General features: G+C 43.6%; 1 protein-coding gene across 2 annotated transcripts; it reads left to right on the forward strand.

Moving 5' to 3' along the window:
- The first annotated feature begins 4402 nt into the window (after positions 1–4402).
- Positions 4403–20375, forward strand: pdgfa (platelet derived growth factor subunit A). Of its 2 annotated transcripts, XR_909157.3 has the most exons (7): positions 4403–5043; positions 6006–6102; positions 9282–9416; positions 10443–10633; positions 17690–17816; positions 18234–18359; positions 18939–20375. XR_909157.3 is itself a non-coding variant. In XM_011478188.3 (6 exons), exons 1-6 carry the CDS (start codon positions 4984–4986, stop codon positions 18950–18952), a joined length of 624 nt encoding a protein of 207 aa, XP_011476490.1. In that variant the 5' UTR covers positions 4404–4983; the 3' UTR covers positions 18953–20375. The 2 variants fall into 2 exon arrangements, 1 of the variants encoding a protein (XP_011476490.1); XM_011478188.3 differs by lacking the exon at positions 18234–18359 and having other exon boundaries at positions 4404–5043.
- The last annotated feature ends 1196 nt before the right edge of the window (positions 20376–21571 follow it).

Raw genomic sequence — 21571 nt, forward strand, 5'->3', positions numbered from 1 at the left:
AAACCAGGAAGGGCTTCTCTCCTGGAGGCAAACGGGTTTCGTAGCTCTGTTGTACATGTTTGACAATCAGTGAGGAAATTCAGAGCACTTGCTCTGTTTCTGCCACAAGCCATGTTTGGTTGTGCTGCTCTCGAGCCGAAGCATCAATTAACCGGAAAGTTGATTCTCCAAGCATCCTTTCCTCTTGGTGAGATCTTTTCCGTCCAACCTTTTGCAGCCTTTCCACATTTCCTCGCACATCCAACTCTGGTCTATGCCGTCTTCCCTCTTTCGTCACTCCAGTCAGACAGAGAATTCTCTTAATCCCATACATCACCACAAGCGCCACCCTCATCATAGAGTTCTTGCTGCCTAATTTGAGCTGACCAGGCCATGGAAAGTCAGAAAGAATAAAGCATAAAGGTGAAAGCCCCAGCTGACGTTCCAATTTTAGTAATTATGAGCTTATGGCCTCCAAACACGTCTCTGAGGACAGCTTTGCATGGCCTCTCGGAAAACTTGGCTCATTTGTCATAAAGCAACAACGACATGTCATTGTATAGCAGCCCGTTCATTTAGCAATTACTTGTTTTTAATCGTTTCTCTATATCTTTTTTCACGGCTGTTTGCATGACCTTAGTTGCCAAGTTAAACCCACTTTTTGTGTTTCCACTGATGCAAAATTCAGCTAATTCTCTTGTGTTTATTTGAAACATGTCCTTGTATATGTTTCTCTCTTTAATGTCCTGATTCCGAGGCCAAACTCATGTAAGGAAATACTGCTTTGCTATTTTCCCACTGGCACTGACAGCGAGCTTGCCACTCCAGTGTCTTGGCTTCACTCACAGACCTCAGACTTTCCTCCATTCCCCCCGGGATCTTTCTGAGACAGGGCACTTCTGTGTCCCGCCGGTCTTTCCACATCGCCCTGTCCCAGCGTTGATGTTCTCCTGCCAAGATTGCAGGATTTGTCAGTCGGTCGTGTCCACTTGCCTCTGAACTTATGGATTCCCATAGTTTAAGGAAAGCAAAGTGGAGAGACGGGGAGAGGGAGGGAGTTGATTCAGACCACAGCAGAGCCGGGGAGACCCCTGTCTTCCTCCTTGCCGGTTCCCACCGCTCCCAACATGGCACACACATGTTGAAAAGGTCAGGTCTTGATAGACAACAGAGCACTGGCAATTATGCTGCTATTTCTTAGTGACTGGAAGTCCCCTTTTTACTGCTCGTGTTTGTGTAGAAAGAGGGTGTTTTTTTTTCTCGTTTATGGAGAATAAAGGAGCAGTGTTTTAGGGGGAAAATGAGCCAAAACAGGGGAACGTGGAGCTGCATGTAGGGACCTGTACCCGGATTGCGTCTGTCTGTTCGTTTGAGAAATTCGGTAAATGCACATGAGGGAAGGCAGGTGTGTAAATCCTAAATATTCTATCAATAAAAGAACATCTTTGTTTTTTTTTGCGTGGGGGTTGAAGGGGCGTTTTTTGTTCCCAATAAAGGGATCTGATTCAGATCCCACCTGGGTGCAGGGATGGCTGCTAGGACACTTAGAAACCTCCTGGCCAGATTTCTCTCTGATCACTTCTTTGTAGCCCTCTCAGGAAAACTTTCATGGCAGAATGCAGAGTAAAACTGTCAGGGGCAGAATTATGACAACACCAAAACACAATCAGACAGATCTGGAGATCACACAGAGAGGATGCCCTGGTCTCTTAACAACTCAAGTGCGGTGCTGTAATACATAATGCGTTGCAGCTGGAAGACTGCCTTGTATACTTCCAACCACCAGCTTTATGTGTGCATGTGGCGCCATTTTTGATCCCAGACTTGGATTTGATTACAGTATTGTGACTTGTGAAAGAGCAGTTTGGTATTGTGCCCCCAGAATGCCTGCACAGCTATAGTGCCTTTAAGGAGAAAGGGGTCTATAGGGGTGCAGAGAGGCCCCACAGAGCATTTCATTCAGGTTGCTATGCATGTTAGACAGATTAAGTCTTGTAAATGGCTGCCAGTAATCGTCCCTATAAAAGAGCAGCTGCGTGTAGCCGGTTGTAATATGGCGGCTTTACTTTGCCTCCCTCCACTGCATGACATGCAGATTTGCATATGTGCACTGCTTGTTTATGTGAAGAGAGGTTGCCCTGGATATGCACTCTGCTCTGGATGACTTTCAAGTCATATCTAAATTGCTGCCACTCTCTGGAATGTACCTTTGCTCCTGGGAAATATCACCTGAACGACTTCTACGTGTGTACACGAGCAATCCTATAAATGTTTCCACCAATTTTTGTACGTAGATTACAAGTGCTTGTAGGTGGGGGGAGAAAAACCCGCTGGGGGCTTCACCTCTGTCATTCTGATGAGCTGGTTAAGACTTTAGTTGGTGAGGACAAATTCCAGCCTGAGGAGCAAGGAGGGAATCACTCCAGTCAGAAAGCTTGGTCTTTGAGTCATGACTCATGCAAGCTTGTAATGTTCCTGGGTGGTGCTTGGGTAGAATAGTAATGGGGGGACATAGAGTTAAGATCTGTGTTTGTTTCTCTGTTGCAAGGCAATCCAATCTGAAACTTCGTTAGAAGGTGTCGTAGAATCAGGACTACTAGTGGAAAACACGTCTGAGTGTGACAGTAAAAAAGGACACAAGGCTATCGCCATAATTGGTTTCTATTGTCAGTTCTGGTATCTTTTTATGGTTCTCCGGCACATTGAAGTGTGAGATTCCTTGCTTTCGTTGCACGGTCAGAGTTCAGCTGCACTGGGATCAAGTTGAGACTAAGATTCTGATGTGAAGGTTTATGTTCAAGTTATGAGGATTTGAAAAAGCAGAGTTTGAAAAACACATTTAAGTGTTTATTGATGGTTTAAAAAGACAACTAAAAAACACAATCTAGACAATTAAGTAAAAGGCTCTACATTTGAATATGGAGGCAATTATGATATCAGCAGACTCCTGATAAACATGAACAGAAGACAACATAGTGAATTTGGATTTCTGTGATGTCCAAATGGGGAATTAAACCAGGCGTAGACCTTTAATTTTTAACTGAATCTGGTTTATTTATTTTTTTAAATGAAGTTTCTCTGATTTATGACAACAGAAAATGCTTAAAATCATGGCTACCAAAAGCAGAGGAGGAAAACTAGCAACAAGATCAAATCACTTGCAGCTCCCATCTACCCTAATATTTAGAAAAAGCTTCCCTCTTCCCATTGTTCTTTTCCCTGGGAAGTATGTGTGGCCCAGGGAAGAAACAGCAGTCATCACCTCTCACAGCGTCCTCCGCGAAGTCTTTATAGCTATATTTACTGTGCAGCAGCATCTATAAAATCATTTAATTGGGTTAATGTTGTGAGGTACACAGGCCTCAGTTGCCAATAAACGTGTTACCTCATGGCTCCTGCAAGAAGCAGGCAGAATGACGGGGAGCGAAAAAGTTAAGGAATGCTTTTCTGTGCTCACCTGTTTTCCTTTTTTTATGATATCACCTCCTGTCAATAAATATTCCACTGTCTCAGTCTGTTTTTCCACCCCCCCTCCTTTTTCTTTGATGATATGAAACACACATCTATAGGAAACACGAGTCATGCAGCAGGGAAGCCCTTTCAGGAGGGGAGGCTGACTTGTGATGTAACCATGACAACAGTGTAGTGTCTATCCCAGAAGGGATGATCAACCTGTCTGAGTCAGTTCTTCTTGAGATCATAAACATTACTGCTCACAGTTGCTCATGTAACCGTGAAGTCAAGGGCTTCACCTACTAAAAAATCTGTTTAAATACTTTGGCGGAAGAAAAAAATATCACACTGACAATCTTCTGTTTTACTGCAGGTTTCTAACCACAAATCCCCAAAGCTTGTCTTGCAGGATCCAGCTGAGTGGACACGGAGGACCACCGGGTCGGCTGACCTGTTGCTCCCTGCTGGCTGCTGAGGTGTCTGTGTTTCTGCTCCTGCAGGTATCTCTTTATCAGACCCTTTGGGCTTAACTTCCAGACCTTCCTGCGCATCACAAACACAACTTCCAGCTTCCTCCAGACAAGTTCTGACCAGTCAGTGCAGCCTACACCTAAAAGTCTACCTGTGCTCAAAACAATTGTGAAAGATTAAAATGAATGGTAAAATGTATAGTTAATGTGCAGATAAACGAAAAGAGCCAATTTCAGATGCATTGTTTTCATCCCAAAACCTTCCAATGATTCATCATTTGTTCACCATTTTCTTTACATCATCTCACACAGTGACTGAAAAATCCCTCAATGGACTCTCTCTCACAAGTCTTGTGGGAGGGGGAGGGAAGATGTGCTTTTTGCAGTCTTAAGTCATACAAGCAGCCAACCAGCTCTCTCTGCTGAATAGATGCACGATTACCAAAACGCGAGGGGAGGCGCAACGGGCACGGAGCTGCTGGCTCACTATATCCAGCGCTTCAGAGGCTCTCTGACACCATTCACTCCAGAGTCCCACGCAGCCAAGGACCTGCATAGACCTCTGCAAGACGCACTCTGGATAGCACAACTCGGAGGGCTTTTTCTCTTTTCCTGCGCGCCTCTTTTGGGATTATTTGATAAAGGACTTAATTCTTAGTTTCCAAATAGTAATAGGTGTTTTTCAAATGTTTTCCAAATAGAGGAGTGTTTTGTCTTGGCGTTGTGTTGAAGTTTGAGGCTTTGTTTTAAGGTGAAGGACAAGTGCAATGCGCGTCAGGCTCGTTTCTTGGAATTGCCTCAGTTGCGCTTGAGGATTTATGAGGAGCTGCAGCGCAGGACTCGCTCGAGAAGACGCAGCTCCGATGTGAACAGCAATTAACTGGCAGCCCCCTCAACCTCTCCCAGTTACTGTGAAGCAAGTGCAGCACCACGTCTGACTGAGTAACCCGGACCACCCCCCCCCTCCCCATTCCTCTCCCTGAGGGGATGGTTGTGGATCCTCTGGGGCCAGGAGCGACTTTGGGGCTCCTACACATCAGTAGCTTTTTCGCTTTTGGGGTTAACTTTGATTTGAAGGGAGATGAGAGCCGCACTTTGGTACTTCCTGCTGTGGACGACGTACCTGCTGGCCACCGCTGAGGTAAAGTCTACCGCCTGCGGGGTCGTGTAGTTTATCTGGCCCATGTCTTGGTGTGAGTTTTATTCCTGTTAGGGTGCAAAGGTCCCACGGAACACGCATACCTCATGTAGACAGCACTAAGTTGTTCAATAAAAAAAGCGCAAAAAGATGTTTTATTATTTAGAGATGATTCCCAACTAAATTAACCTTCAATTAATAATTTAGCAGAGATGAAGGGACAAACGAATTGGAAATTTGCTGTAATATAACGTTTCATTAACAGCAGACTAAACAAGCACCATATCAGTTCAAATCCCAGCGAGGACAAGTGCGCTTTGAAGAGCCAGCACTGCACGCGCACAGGCGCGCGTAGACGCAGTTATTTTTGTACTTTTGTTCCAAATCTGTGCACGGCCTGAGCCAACTGCAAACATTTTTTGGTTGGGCCATAAGCGCGTCCTGGGGAACCGCTCTGGGTGATTAAAAATAGCACCCCCCCCCCCCCACCACCACCCTTTTTTTTTTCTTTGAGGCTGCACGAATGGCTGCAACAAGTGCAAAGTGTGGCGACGCGCAGTACGCACGACCTGACGCCCCCAGGCTGAAACTAGGAAACTTCAAAGACTGTTTTGGATCACTCTTTTTTATATTACTTATATCCAACAAGTTATCGGGGGATTGAAAAGTTTTTAGTTTGTGCAAAACTGTTTTTTTCAGCACACATTTATTGTTTAAAGAAACTACACAATCTGGCATTTTCTTCTGCGCCACTTTCTCTCCTTGGACCAGAGGAATGTATGAAAACAGATCTGCTTTGCGCACAGTTGTCCAATCCCGATTCCCCCTGGCGCTTGTCTGAACCTTTATTTATTCAGTCAAACAATTACAAAAACGTTTCCCATTGAGCCAACACGTCTCTAACGCTCGTGTCTTGTTTGATTTCTTTCCTCCCACTCCTCTGTCCCCCCACCCCCAACATGAAGGAAGCGAAGTTCCCCCAGGAGCTGATAGATCGACTGTCCCACAGTGAAATCCACAGCATTAGCGACCTCCAGCGGCTACTGGAGATTGACTCCGTAGGTAAATTCTGCCTCTTGATCCTTTTTTTCCCTCCTGCAGTTTGGAAAAAAAGTTTCCACAGAATAAATATGTGAGTTTATTCAACCATATCTTTGAGCAAAATGGTAAAAACCACTCAAAACTTGTATGCACAGAGTTGAACCCTAACAGGTGCACATCGGTCAGACATTTTTTTTCCCTGGAAGTGGAGTAATTTCCTTGCCGGAAAGTTGTTCATGTTTTTTTAAGTGCAGGGATTCTGTCTGGAGGTTTTTTTTTCTTCACATGAGTTTATGTGTACATTGGCTTCTTCTGTATTTCAAATCCCAAAGGTTTGTTGATGGAAATAGGTAATTATTGCATTTACTTTAACAGGAAATTTACCCAGCTGCTCATTAATAATCCCCAAACTTCCATGTAACAAAGCGACACTAAGCATGATCTTTCATTTTGTGTAAACAAATGTTTGCTTCTCCCAGGGCAGCATTAATGAAGAGCTCTACATATTTTTTGAGTTATTTCAAAGCAGCCAGTGCTCCCCAACAACATTATCTCACTTTATGTTTGGTTCAGATCAGATTTGTGCCTTAAGCATGGGAAGAGCTTTTTGTAATAATTAAATTAACATGCCTGTCTACAAGCAGAGTAATGTTTTGCAGGGAAACAGTAGTAGCCCGATTATTATTATGAGGACATAAATCTGTCTGAGGGTCAGCTTGCCGGCCCACGGTCAACTCGTTTCAAGACTTTTGACGCCAGCCAGATGGGGATTTTCAAAGCTTTAGGTAGGAGGGAAGCTGACAGGGCAGAGTATTTCACATCAAATGTAGAAAAAAATTACCTTTGTGGTGTTTTCAAATCAAAAACTTTACCCTTGGTTGAACAGCCACTAACTAATTGGCAAGAAAAAACCTTTCAGGAATTTCTTTCTAAAAGGCAGCAAAAAAGTTGTGTCCTTTTCTGTGTTTGTTCCGTCAGTGATCTTTGTTTCTTGAAGGGTAACTGTAAAATTCAAGCCTGGAGGGCATACAGTTATTGTCTGTCATTTGCCGCCGTCTTTAGTGCAGACTTGCATGACTTTTTTTTCCGCGAGGACTGTGTCTTCGGCTCTGACTGACAGTTGGTGTGACCCCGTCAAAGTCTGCAGGTGGTTGTCTGGCCAGATGAGGTACTCCTCTTCTTTTGACTTAGTCCCTTCTGAGTTGGCCCCCTGGCTGCCTCCTCTTATCTCTTCCAGAGACGGACTTTGACAGAAGAGGGAACCTGACTCTTGACAGGGGGGGGGGGGGGGGGAGGGCGGAGGAGGATGTCAAAGAAATATCGAGTTTTATTCCCACTCAAACTGGCAGCAAATTATTGTACAACCTGCTTTGTTTTTTAAAAAAGCAGGCACATTTTTGTCTCCTTGGGTTCAACTCATCTGCATTCGCATCCTACTTCACAGCACAATAAAACTCTTTAGGAAGGCTGAGAATCAAGCCGATTTTCTGTGAGAAGTTAAGAAAAAGATGAGGAGGAGGGAAGGGAGGGTCGAGGCCCTCAGCTAATGGAGGGAGCAATTTGCCAGTCATGAAAGCCTGATTCATGGCAAGAGACTGTCTCCTGTCCTCTTTTTCTTGTCTCAATGCTCCAGGCGTGTTATTACCTCTTAGTCACCTGGAACCAGGAGGACAGCAATCCCCTCACTCCACTCCTCTGCTGTTTCTTATTTAACTAGCTATTTCTTCCCCATGAATCAGAGCTTTCTATATTTAATGTTGTTCTCTTAAAAGGGTAAAAGGCAAAAAAACGACAGAAGCATCCTTAAAGGACTTCTTTATACTCTGCTTCAAATTCTCCTATCAGGTGTTGCTACACCCTCTGCCGCCTCTGAAGCGATGGATGCATTAAGCCAAGGAGAAATAAAATAAATCTCAGCAGGAGTGGCTATGCTCGTGAGCTAAATGTTTGCTAAAGAAATATACCTGACACAGCTGTGGACAGCAGTGTGGAAGCATGTTTGACTGTGTACTATATGTCACGTCAGTGTACAGTATGTCCATGTGTTTTTTAAGTGCACCGGCCTGACAGACTGATCGCTCAGCCTCTTGCCCAACTTCCAGCTTCAGCTGCAGGCAACACTTCCCTTCCGTGAACCTTTGGTTCTGGGTCAGTAGCTGCCTGACTGACTGCACATCAAGTTGAGAGGAAAATCCCTCCACTCTTACTGGAGGGACTCCATTAAGCTCGTCAGAACTGGGGAATGAAGGCAACAAAAGTCAAATAAATAGGCGATCCTTGTGGTGGACTGTGTATAAATAGAGAAAATCCCTCTAGATGATTCTGGTTGGAGTACAAAGCAGCTGGATGAGTGGACAGTGTTCATGCTTTGGTTTGCTTGTGTACTCTAGGTTTTAGCTTGTTTTGGAGGATAATAGGAGGAATTCTGTTTGATAATGAATGTTTATGTAAAGTGAACAGTTGTTGGTTGTGTTAGCCAGGAGGGATGGACATTCTTTACTTCCAGACAGGTAGACCCACCCACTTTGCAAACAGTCTCAGACACTCTGAGGGACAAATGCTGACAGGTTTTATCATTTTATAGCTGCTCCAGCACTTTTCTGTAATCCACGTTTTATTCTGGGTGGGGACCAAAACAAGCATGCTTTATCAGATGACCAGAACTGTGGAAAAAGCTGAACTGGCTATATTGGTCTGGAGTTTGAGAGATTTAAGATGTTAGCCTTGCAGCATTGCAAAACATGTACTTTCCCAAGCCACCAAAAGACTGAAAAGCAAACATTTTCAGCAGATGAGTGACACGAAACCGCTAATTAGCTGCAGGAATAATGGCAACTGAGCACCACCTGTGATGACCACTTTTGTCCTCAGTGTTTTTGAGAGCACAGTGTTTTTTAAAAAGTCCATGCTGACTCAACATGAGTTAGCAACTTGATTCCAGCTAAGACGGTCCAGCCAAATCAGTGAGTGTGGCTAGGAAACATCTAGCAATTACACAAAGAGCTGTGTGAGGCTGCCTCCTCCCTTTACCCTGTGAACCGTGGAGTGTTTTACTCAGTTTGTTAGCAGCTGCACAGTTCATAGCAAAAAAAGAGTTTCATCTTAAAAATCAGAGTGATAATCATTTTGTGATGAGTGGAAACACAGTCAAGTGTCTATTGGATGATCAGAATGCGCCTTTCTTTTTCTCTTTCGACGAGGTACGGGAAACGATGTTATTGAGGAGCACAAGTACCACAAACACCACAACCACCATAAGAACTTATCTCGTCATCACGGTTACTTCAACGACCTGAAGAGCTCGCAGCTCCACAGCCGACGCAAGAGGAGCATTGGTAAGATTTCCACCGCTCAGAGGTTGCATCACGATTTGACAGCATCCCGAGCTGGCGTGCGCAGCATGCAAATGCCCCGAAAGTAGCATATCTGACAAAACACTTCTAACCTAACAGTTCCCAGAGGATGAAACAGATCGTTTTACACTAATGTCATCCAAAACTAACAGTTAGTGGGTTTTTTTATGCCACTTTTTAGAGGATAAGAGGAACCCTAATGAAGACATCTACCTAGTATTTATGGCAATCAAGGGAGCATGAGAGAGCAGGCTCTATGAGGTTGACGGGGACGTCTGACAAGAAGCCTTTTAATTGACCTGAGGCTTGCAGATCTAAGGCACGCATCAGGAGAGAAATATATCCTTGAGCGTGGAAATTCCAGGCATTCAGGGTTCAAGTTGCAGCTCGCCTGGGCTCTCAGTCAGATTTCTTCATAAAACGCCACGCGGTACGATATCTGATCGAGGCGTGGAGTATCATAGCATGTGCAATGTGTGTGTTAAGACTGTCTGCGCGCCCTCCATGTCTGTCTTAGCAGCTCAAGGGGAAGTGGCCGGTGGTATTTCCCATATCTGTGCCACATCATAAGATTATGATATAGTGTAGCACTTTGGCAGCAGCCTGTGAAAGCTCTTACATTCTATGCACGATGGGCATAACATCTTCACAACATAATCTAGCAGACTGATTGTTGTCTTTCAGTCTGTTAGTTTGAAGTGCCTTCCAGATTATTGGATCTCCTGGCTGCAGAAGGTCTTAATGCCATTGACTCCAAACAATGGAGCACTCCTTGAGTTCTCCATAGCTGAAATGAGATAAGCCTTTTGGATAAAATAGATTTTTAACAGTTTTTTAGAAAAGTTGGATGTCATTCACAGATCTCACATCAAGTAAGCGCTCAAACAATGAGAAAGGAATGTTAGCAGTTGTGGGTGAAAGGAGCTGATTACAAGCCTACATCAACAATGTATCATCAAATTTCGACATGCAGGCCAAACGTGTTTACGGGTCTTGTCCCTCTTACAGTCGAAGAAGCAGTCCCGGCGGTGTGTAAGACACGGACTGTGATCTATGAGATCCCCAGGAGCCAGGTGGATCCGACCTCTGCCAACTTCCTGATATGGCCCCCCTGTGTGGAGGTGAAACGCTGCACGGGCTGCTGCAACACCAGCAACATGCGCTGCCACCCATCCCGCAAGCACCACCGTACTGTGAAGGTGAGGCAAGGGTGGGCTGTCTTTGTTCTGACCATTGACTATTTAAGAGGACTGGACTGAGTGACCCCTTGCATTCCAAATAGGAAGTACCTACTGGTTCCAAGAAGCCAAAATCGCATAGACTTCAATTGAGAAATGAACAGCGATTACTCAAGTCATTCTATTTGTCAGAATAACCGTTCTTGCTAAGCTACACTGCTTACTGCTGGCATCATCTGCCACCAACAAGTCGATGTTTGTATCATGAAAAAATGGTTACTAAATTGCTTTTATTTCATTGAAGCTGGAAGAAAGCCATTTTCTGTGGGTGACGTCACACTCGCTCGGTCCAGTTCTGTTATACAGTCAATGATTCTGACTAAATGTGCAACACAAGACTGTCACATCCACCCCAAACACCACCTTTCTCAGTACTTTCCACCAGGTAAGTGAAACACATGCCTGCTTTCTGCTCTCTGCCCGGCACCTCCCCCAAATCAACTTTCCAAGATTTGAAAACCAAATGTGCCTCCGTCCATCCGATTTCTATCTCATTCTTCTTTGCAGATCTCCACCCTCCTCCTTATTCACTCTGTTGCATGTTTGATGGAAGTCCAAGGTGACTGCGAGAATGGAGGCAGGAGGGACGGGGTGAGGGGGTGGGCTCTGAAAGATGTCTTTTGGCACTTGTAGTCAGGGCTTCTCTTGAGGGACCAACCCCAAAAAGGGATGCTCCTGCCAAGGGTAAGACATGTAGGAACAGAGCGGGACAGAGAGGAGGAAAAACGTCTCCTGTGTCTGGAGAATGTGTCACTGGCTGTTGCATGGATTCTGCTCAGCGCTTGGCTTGTTTGGCCTGCCGTTTGTTTGGGGAGCTCTGGCGTGCCCAGAGAAGACAAAGTGGCAAAGAAAGAGCGCAGAACAGAAGAAGGGTTCTCTGTTCGTAGAGTCTCTTTGGCACCTTTTCCCTGAAAACATGTTGCTCTGTTAGGGATCAGAGCCGACATGGTGACTGCAGTTTAAGATGTATTTCTAGTATATTTATTCTGCAGACTGTCAGCTGGTAGAAGCCTTTGTTTGGAGGTATTGGAGTTATGAGGCCTGCTCTATAAGAGTATGAGACAACCCGAGGATAAACAGGATATCCAGGAACAGTTTGACTGTGTTTGTCTTCCTAAGTGAGTCTATATCTGTACTTAATTATCTCTGCAGTCTTTGTGATGTTGCCCAGCCACGGGCACTGGGCTTTCTGCCTTATCGTGTGCCAGATTTGAAAGATTCTGTCTCGATAGACTGGCAGAGTGATCAAACATGTGCCAGTCTTTGGTAAATTGATGCCCCCACCTTTCGGCCAAACTGGATTTTCTTCGATGTCTTCAACATTTTGTAGAGGGCAAACAAACAGCACACAGGGGGTATGATCAGTAATGCTGACTCATCCTGCAGTAAGACAGTCAATCCTTGATACACAACAGTGTCAGTCTGTCTGCATGCAAGCTCATCTAGCTACAAGTTTGCCAGACTTTTGGTGTCCGCCATCATCAATAGGAGCTTTGTGTCTGATCGGCAGTGAAGAGGGATGGAGGGAGTCTGCCGGCATGCAAGATGCTATACAGATTGATTCCTGGAATACTCCAGTCAGTGCTACTTTGTTCATGCCCCCCACATGAAGCTGAGGACAAAACCAGCACACAGACTTGATGGGTTGGGGTTTTCTGTGTAGTTTTAGCCGCTGGCTAAAGTGGCCTCAAAGAATTTGGATCCCGGAAAAGGTCATCAGCCCGGTCAGTGCATATTTACCACACTGGGTGTAAGAAACATTGTCTCATGCCAGCTTTAGCCTTCTGTCTGACCTCTTTGTTAGAACAAGGGGTCGCACCATCCTGCAGTTATTAGAAAGGCAAAAACTCTTTGTGCCTATCGTGACTTGTTTTGCTTTTGCAAGCCACGGATGGGGGAGAAAACACATTTGTTTTCTTTGCATCTTTACAAAGATGTGTGTATGTTTTCCATTCTCATCTGCAGTTTTTTTGGATCCATGGATCCAAAAAAACAGACCGGGTCTGTGCATGCCCTGTTTTGCACAAGCCTGTCCTGTTCAGTAGTGGGGTAATAAAAAAGGAAACCTTAAATAGAAGCAGCCTGGGGAGGGAAAGGGGCAGCTCTTAAAGTCCCATTCTTTATTTTTTTCTTTGTCTTCCTTTTGCCTCTCGTTCTTCTCAGACTTTTTCTCTTGGAATCCCCTTTGATTTATTGCTATAGTTTGCCCATAAAAGTGAGTTTGTGCATGTGTTTGTTGCATAGCTGGTTCCGTGTTTGCATGCCTTACTTTAAAACAGAGCAAAGTGAAGCATTGATGTGCAATGTCCTGTCATGTCAGGCTGCCTCCGTGTTTAGATAAAAAGAAGACAAAAAAATATATATATTTTTTTACTTTTTCAGAAATAATTTTCTTTTGTTTCAATGTTTCTTAGAGATCATGAAATTCCTTCATCTTGTCACCTATTCTCCACAGCTGTGTCCACTAGTTTTAGTTGTTCTCCCAGGGATTTTCACTGTGGAGGCTATAAAGAGAAATTTCCAATACATTTTGGCTTTTGCCTACTTGTTCTGCCTCGTCTTTGTGCGTTCTTGTTTAGCATCTGAGCAAGTTTGGATAACTGCATGTTCTTCTCAAGGGCTAGGGAGAGCAGCGAGGAATGATGCTGGCAAAGTGTGAACCTGTCACTCATCCTCTTTGGACTTGCATCGGACTGAATTCTATTACACCCCGTCGTTTTTCATTTATTGCATGTGACTTAGCACACATGCAGGCTTGCAAGCACTATAGATTGGTTCAAAAACTTTCTTTCATTCTCTAAATTCTTGCTTTAGGCCTAATTTACTGTAGCTGTTAAATTATTTTCATAATGGGACTGAGGGCTTGGAGACCACATGTGTTAAAATAGCAGAGGAACATGAGAATCAACTACCAACATGGTTTCAATGCAGTAATTTGACACATTACTGTTGCTGTTTAGCCATGTCTGTAATTTCCTTTTTGTTTAATAGCTCCCACTCAATCGTCGATGAAGTGAGTACTTTGCAGAGGTCACTGTGGGTCATCAGCACACATGTATGTCATCCCAAGCTGAGCGTTGGGAGAGAGTAAGCGCTTCACACTGGGAGACCCTATGAGGCCATTTGTGTGAAGCTGCAGTCAAGGGGAGACGGGCGGCGGAGTAATGAAGTGTTGATGGCTGCTGGATCAAAGCGGAGGCTGACCGAGGCCAGGCGGAAACAGGCGAGCCACTGAGTGTCGGGGTCCCCACATCTCTCAGCACCGCTCCCAATCCCATCCCCTGTGCACAAACATACACATCGACAGTTACCTCTACAGACCCCGTTCTGGGCTAAGCGCTAGCGTGGTTGTGCAGGATTTGGACTTACGGGGTGTTTCATAAATAAAAAGCTGCGATACAGTGAGAATGATTTATGATCATTGGAAGGACTGGGTGCGGCAGGGTGGGGGCTTCAGAGAGGAATGAGGGGCCTCCCCCGTTTGAAGTCTTTTACAGCTGTGAATTATTTTCCCTTTGATTCACTCAACTTGAGATGAGGAAGGGTGAGGGAGTTTGTGTGTATAGCTGTGTGTGCATGTGGGGCAGGTCACAGACCCTGGGAGTGTCTCGACAAAGTCAGGAGCCTGAGAGCTTGGCTACCGCTGCACAAGCTGGAATGCATCATCTCCAGCGAAAAAAGCAGCTTTTTAAAATCATATTTCACCTTTTCACTCAACCCCTTCTTCTCCCAGTGACGTCATCCTCCTTTTCTGTGGACCCCCTTGGTAGTAGGGTCTGATTGTCTGTTATAGCTGTTCAGTCTCTTTTTACTTGCTTTTTCTTTTATCAAAAATTGTCAAATTTTACCAGAATTTTTTTCTACATGTTAGTGTTTAGATGTTAAGTTTGTCTTTAAATCTTTTATTATTCAGAGAAAATATTAAATGGAAGAAATGCATTTTAAAGATGCGACATGAGTTTTGGGGCGTTTATTTATTTATTTTTGAAGATAAATACAGTTTCCTTCTTCTAAAACTCCCTAAGTTAACCTCAGTGAGTGGGGCAGCATGCTGTCCCAGGATCTTCAGTCTTTTCTGGTTCTCTTATATTTTTCCTCTAATTTCCAGGGACAGGTGTACAAACAAACCTCTTCTTTTTTCTGGGCTGCAAACACTGACCGCCTCTGTAGACTAATGCCCCCATTGACCAGAGGATTGTAACCCTACCATGCCTGTTTCCATTCTGCAAACACATACATAGACTTTATTTATTTTTGCTTGCCTCTGTCACTGTTCCAGTTTGCCATGGCCTGCAGTGCACATCCACATCCCTGCTGTGTTGTTCTTGGAGGGCTGGAGAAAAGCTTTCCCCTCTGATGGGCTCTCATCTGTTTTCTCTGCTTAGGGTATTCCCAATTAGTCTGAGTGGGACAATGAGCTTCACTGGGAGGGTTGTGGTGACACAGGAGTAACCGAGGGGGTGTAATTCCCAGAGCCTTACGTCTCACCCTTAAAACCTCTGGATCTCAGCCACTCAGGGAACTTTTTTCACATGGCCCAGTCCTTCCAGGGAGTCTACAGTCATTTGATTTATGCAAGAGAGTGCAGGGCCTCTGTCCACTGTTTCTGATCTATGTTTGATGTGGGAATTAAGTGACACTGAGCTGGAGTGGAAGTGGCAAACTGAGACATAGAAAAGCAACTAATTTATTTTCTTCTAGCATAGACTTTTTTTAAAGAAAAAAAGCCATTAGAGGGAAATAAGATTATATAAACAAACCTGTGTGCATGATTGTAAACTTTGTAGGGAAGGGTTTTGAGCCCTGGTGCTTGAGGGGTAAGCAGGCATGCTTTTAAATCGTGGGAGAGTGTTGCTCCAACCTTCTGTAAATAGCTGTTTGGTTGCTTCTGCATTGGTCATCAGGAGCATCAGATGGGGCTTTCTGCTTCCTATTGGTCTAAAGCCCCCTCAGCACAGACGTCCCTGTAACCAGTGGCAGCAGAGCCACTCACTTAGGCAGCTGCTTCTTTCATCTCTTCTTCTTCCCCCATTTTTCAGCGAGATAATGCGATTAAACACGAATCAGCATTTTTCTAGAAATTGTTTGTCCTTGTGTTCATCAGATAATGCACTATTGATAACATATCCATGCTTCCTGTTGTTCTATTACATTCTACAGGTATTGGGTCAAAAACTAGACAGTAATATATTACACATGAACGTCATCTCATTTGAGCCGTAATTAGTCTGTCTTTTCCCTCTTTAAATACCCCCTCCTCCAAAAAAACCCATCTATTTGTTCACACACACACATGCACACCCACACACGCACGCACGCACACACACACACACAAACAGACACATACACCCTTGCGTTCTCTAATGAGAGCGCTGGTTCACCTTCCTACTCGCCGCTCTTCTCACTCTGGCCTTTCACCCGCTCTCCTTCTCTTTCAGGGCTCGGTAACAGCAAACACACCACCAATAAGCCAGACACCCTTTGTCATCTGTTTGCTCACCACATACCTCTCCTGCTTACTTATCCTCTTTTCACTCCCTTTTTTTTCTTCTTTCTTTTCCTTCCATGGTTAGAAACTGTTGCAAAGGAGTGGCTTCTCAAGCTGGTGTTTCCCTACTTCTTCCTCATTTCCAGCTACACCAGATCAGCCTCCAGCTACTGTTAAAGCCCTAATCTCTCTGCTTCTCATTTGTATTTGCCCACTGCAGAACAGTGCTTTCATAACACCAATAATTACTGAAGTTTGTTGGCTAATATAATTTCTCGTGCAGCAGATTTATTGAGAGAGGAATAATGCTTCCTGTTGCTTGGGGCTCATCAGTCTTGGGCTGGGATGTTACCTGCTCTCCTCCGAGAACCGAAAGCATGCAGCCACCCTTTTTTAACTTCTATTTAGCTTTTATCTAAGCTCATCCTCAAATGTTGACATATGCATAACCTCCAGTTAGGACTGAGAGTTTCCAGCTTCCACGTGGGAAGGAAAGGTCCTGACAGGGTGTTACCTGGAGTCCCAGGAATTCTTGTCTAGCTCTTAGTCTTTATTAGGTTGTAAATGTTGCTGTCTGAGCTTTTCCTGTCCTAAACAGACCAGAGGATCTGTACTTCTTTTTTGCATGCTATGCAATACAAAAGGTATCCATGTAAGAACATGGCTTTAAACTAACATGTTAGGACAAGACAAATGAGTTTAGGTGGGTGTCTGTTTGGATGTGGATGCTTCAGTCATGGTGCTGGGGGATCTCCCAGTTTCCTATGTGCTGCCAGATTTAATATTCCCACAGTAGAACCCCACCCCCACCCCCCAACCATGCCCTCCATCCTTTCTTTACTGATGTTTTAAAAATGAAAATTGTGTTTTTAACATGTTCTTGTTGCATTTTTCATGGTGGAGGACATATATAAAACAATTTAACTAAAAATTGCTATTTTAATTTTTAATTAAAATTGTTGTGAATCAGTAGCAGATGAAAAATAATGTAAATGGAATTAGCCTCTGTGACGTAGAACCTATAATAGCAAGCCACAAGCTCCCTGCTCTGCTCCATTCTGATGCATCCACTTGCAGACAAATACATCCATGTTTGTCTATGTTTTCATTGTCTGAGCTGGTATCTGGCTCAAAACTGTATAGCTGGATAGCTCCAATAGTGTTCGCCATTTTTGTTGAGAGAGTGGAAACAAAGGGATGAGGGGAAATGAGGGCAGGCTTACATTAACAGTGCCATCAACAACTCAAAAAGGTGAAATTTCTAATGAACAACTGCTGCTCTGCAAAAACTATGTCCTCAATAACGACACACGTTTTTTGTATTTAGCCTAAAACAGCATAATCATCATTAAAAGACCACTGGGAACACTTTTGCAATAGATCAAGACATGATCAGAGTTCCTTAAACTCCTATGGAGCAGGAATAAAAGTCTATAGTTTTGACATTGGTGACAAAGAACTGATGGCTTCAAAGAGAACTGAACATATTAAAGATTGTTATTAATCCTTTTAAATATTTCTCTCTTTAGGTAGCCAAGGTGGAATACATCAGGAGGAAACCTAAGCTGAAAGAAGTCTTTGTGCGGTTAGAAGACCACCTGGAGTGTGTGTGCACGTCGCAGCATCATGTATTAGAGCACTCAGATGCAGACACAGGTAAATGTGACGCTTATTGCAGAGTTTCTGCAGAGTTTTGTAGCTGAAACCTGCTCCCTTTTCTTATGTGCGCCTCTCCCTGGCTTTGCGTTGACTGACTTGATAATCACTGAGCAGACACGTCCACCTGCAGCAAAGCTCAAAAGCTTCCTGCTTGTGCTTCATATGGGACAGTTTGTGCAAATGTGTGTTCAAAGGCTGCTTGGCATGACTGCAAGTAACTGCCATTTCCTGAAGCTTTTCTTTCCTTGGGAGTAGATAAGTGCTGTAATGTGTTCGCTGACAAGGCATGCAAAGAATTCATAGTTATATCTTTGCACTTTTCAATCTCAAGGCTGTTGTGCTTTTTTGTCTCAAAAACCCTGCTTTTTGCTTTTAATCCTCCTGCCTATCCCCCCTTCTCAACTGTATTTTCAGGCCATCGTAGGGCTAAAGGTAAAAAAAGGAAACCTAAAATGCTAAGACCCAGCAAGGACTTATTGGTGACATAATAAAGTTGATCTCATTACCCAAAAATCTACTGGAAGGCCGAGAAAGGAACAGGTAGGACTCGTGTGCTGACGTCTCACGTTTTGGTGTTTCACCAGCTCAATCAGGGCACAACGAGGGCCTGCCAATCACTGTCACCAGTCACATCACACAACCAATCAGTGTGAGGAGGGCTGATGAGCATTGTCCCCAAAGCTGCATGTTGAACTTGTGGTCTGCTGAGCACACTCACTTCCCATATTTGCTCTTTGTGTCATGCTTCAGTGTGTTTGGGGGCTTTTTTTTGCACCTCTTTCTGTTGCATTGTGCTGTAAAACCACAGTTTGTGCAGTTTCTTGAAAAGACACATCTTTTTCTTATGTGTTTGTTGTTTTTGATGTTCCCACCTTGTCATCACTGTCTCAAATAGAGGACATTTTTGGTGTTTCTGTTCTTGCACGCTCCCAAAACAGAGAAAAACAAAGGTCTCAGTGTTAAACCATAAAAGAAAAAAAATTGATGACCCCCCTCATTTGTCAATCAGGCAATCTTGTTAATAAAATGCATGAAGTAATTAAGGAAATATCTTCTGATCCAAAAAGCGTTTTTTAGTTGCCTTGTCACTCATTTTCATCTTCCCTCTCCTTTTCTCAGTGGATGTGAGGTGAGACCGGTCAGAGCAAGGCACTTCTCCTTGGAAGGGACATTAAAAAAAAGAGGATGCCACCAACAGGACACCTGCTCTGTCCTCTTCCCCATCGCCATGCGATCTTTGCTAAAGACTTTTCAATAAAGTGGCTGAAAAAGAGACAACAGGCTAAACCCAGAAAGATGCCAAAGGTGCTTAAAACAGGAAGAACTCTGCCCCATACCCCGCCAGCTGAACTGTTCCACCGACAGAGAAGAAGGTGCAGCTCGAACAGGACAGAATGATCCCGATGGGAGACGATGAAAGGGATTTGGACTCAACTTTTTCAGCAGACTTTGGACAAAAACAGATATTGGATCAGGCTTTGATGGGAATCCAGCTCACCAACTCATCATGAGGGCCCTCCGTAGTTTAAATGTGTCTCCCACACCCAAGAAGAAGTAAAATAAGAGACAGGTTTTGGAACAATAATGCAAAAAGAATGAGTGACAGACAGCAGATGGGTGTTGGAGATTTGCTCTGAATAGAAGCAAATCCTTTTTTTTTTTTTCCAAGAACCTCTGTGACTTTGCTCACCTGCTATGTACAGTTTAAATTTAAAAACCGAGGACGCGTCGCTACTTACAAACTATTTATACGTGTGGACAATTTTTTCTGTCTCTTTCAATAGTTAAGAAAAGGCAGAAAAAGTTTTTTTTATGATCTCACAGAAATGCAAGTTGTCTGTGTGGTATGGTTCTTTGTATTCTTCAGTATCACAATCTCAGTGTCAATGTTTTTTTAGTTTTTCTCTTTCAAAACCATGTTTCGTATTATATTGCAGTATATCTGATTGAACTTTTGCATATGGTTTGAATATGTGTGTGCAAGGAGGGGATGTGAAAGTCAGTACAGGAAGATGCTTTATTTTTTTTAATGAAATATATTATGCATACTTATATCCATATATGTTATTTGTCTTTGTTGTGGTTGAATGACAAAATTTCATCAATGAAGAAAAAGAAAAGTCGGAAAAATGGACAAAGAAGTCATGGCTGCCAGTGTTTGTTAGCTTGTTTACATCAGCTGTGAAAAAAGAAAGAAGGATAAAGGGATAAAGCAGCTCAGACAGGAATCTTAACAGCCAGTGGCTGAGTAATTTGGCATATGCTGCAGTGGTTTAAGTGTCTTTATGGCACAATTCATTTTTCATATTAGGCAACCAAATCATAAAAGCATTTATGTTTTATTTGCGGTGACATTAATTTGTCATAAAAGTATAGAAATCTGGAGCCAATCTTTAGAAATTCTAAAGCTTGTTTCTAAATGTTTTGGGTTTAACCTGTATTTTACCTTTTCTGCTCATCTCCATACAAACTGGAAATGCTAACAAGGTTTAAAGTAATAGTCTTAAGAAGCAAAACTTAACAGATTTATTCCAAACAAGCATAAATATTCTACATTTATTCTATTTGCAGTGTGAATCTGTTTCGGACAAACAAAATCCCCACAAAAACAGACACAGCCTCTCTGCTCATAAAGGCAGGTCGTTTTATGCATCGTTGGTGCTGATAAGGAAGCTGGCCGCCGCTTTGCTTCATAGCTTCATAGCCTTCATAAGCCCATATGTTGTTCTGGCAAAGAGCAAAGTCCATCTTAAAGAGTGAATGAGTGAGCAAAGTAAATGGACGAGTTCATGAATGGGCTCATTGTTTAGTTAGGCTTAACTTCCCAGTTGACAGGAGAACAAATCACTCCACCCCGTGGAGGGATGTCTATGCAGCCGCGTACAATCAGCACAGATGATGATGTGCGCTGAGGTGGTCTGAAAACATTACAGTGCTGACCTGACCCTGCACTCCAGCGGAACAAACAAGTACTTTCCTGCTAGTTCTTTTAGCAGTGATAAATGTGCAATCTGGGCCAAAACAACAGTTTTCTCCCACCCTGTTTTGCAATGAGAAGTCGTCTGGGGTTAGTCGGACTTACAGAGCAATGAATGAGTCACAGTGAACCGAAAGACAAGCGAGAAATGCCTGACTGAGTCACAGTTGTATCAATGTCTGATCATCTGTGGACACAACAACACACAGCTGACCATGAGCAAACTAACCACTTCTGCTTTATCTGAAGCAGTGATGTTTCACTACTGTAGTGCTCTCAGGAAACAAGGGACCACACATGGAGCCAAATACTTCCCTTTGATTGAAGAAACAGAAACAATTCTAATTCACAATAAAAAAAACTCCACTCTAAAATTCTTTATCTTGAGTAAATCTTGAGTTCTATATAAAAATGATTGAGAAGTTTAACATTTAAATAAAGTTATTAGTCATTCAACATAAAAACTTAACACATTATGCACACAAAAAACTGTCAACTTATAAGCAAGTTAAGGGTAATTTAAAGTGTTTGAAATAAGTGACAGATGTACTCATTTTGTAGACGAGAACATGTGGAGCTGCCATGTCTTGATGCAGGCAAAACGGAAGCTGGATGTGAGGGTGGTGTACACAGGAAATGTGAGCTTTCTCAGGCTTGTGGGCCAAGCAGGAGCTGGGCTTTATTCCAGGATCTACCAGCAGCAGACGGCGCGTTCTGGGGGCTTTATTGCTTTTGCCCGAGCTCACTCTAATCCCAGGGCTGAGGGACATGAAAG

This window comes from Oryzias latipes, chromosome 8 (genome assembly GCF_002234675.1).
Source record: "Oryzias latipes chromosome 8, ASM223467v1".
Taxonomy (NCBI): Eukaryota; Metazoa; Chordata; class Actinopteri; order Beloniformes; family Adrianichthyidae; genus Oryzias; species Oryzias latipes.

Coding starts and splice junctions, on each gene's coding strand:
- pdgfa (XM_011478188.3), top strand. CDS start 4,984: ATGAGAGCCGCACTTTGGTACTTCCTGCTGTGGACGACGTACCTGCTG. Junction 5,044..6,005: donor ACCTGCTGGCCACCGCTGAG/GTAAAGTCTACC, acceptor CCCAACATGAAG/GAAGCGAAGTTCCCCCAGGA. Junction 6,103..9,281: donor ACTGGAGATTGACTCCGTAG/GTAAATTCTGCC, acceptor TCTTTCGACGAG/GTACGGGAAACGATGTTATT.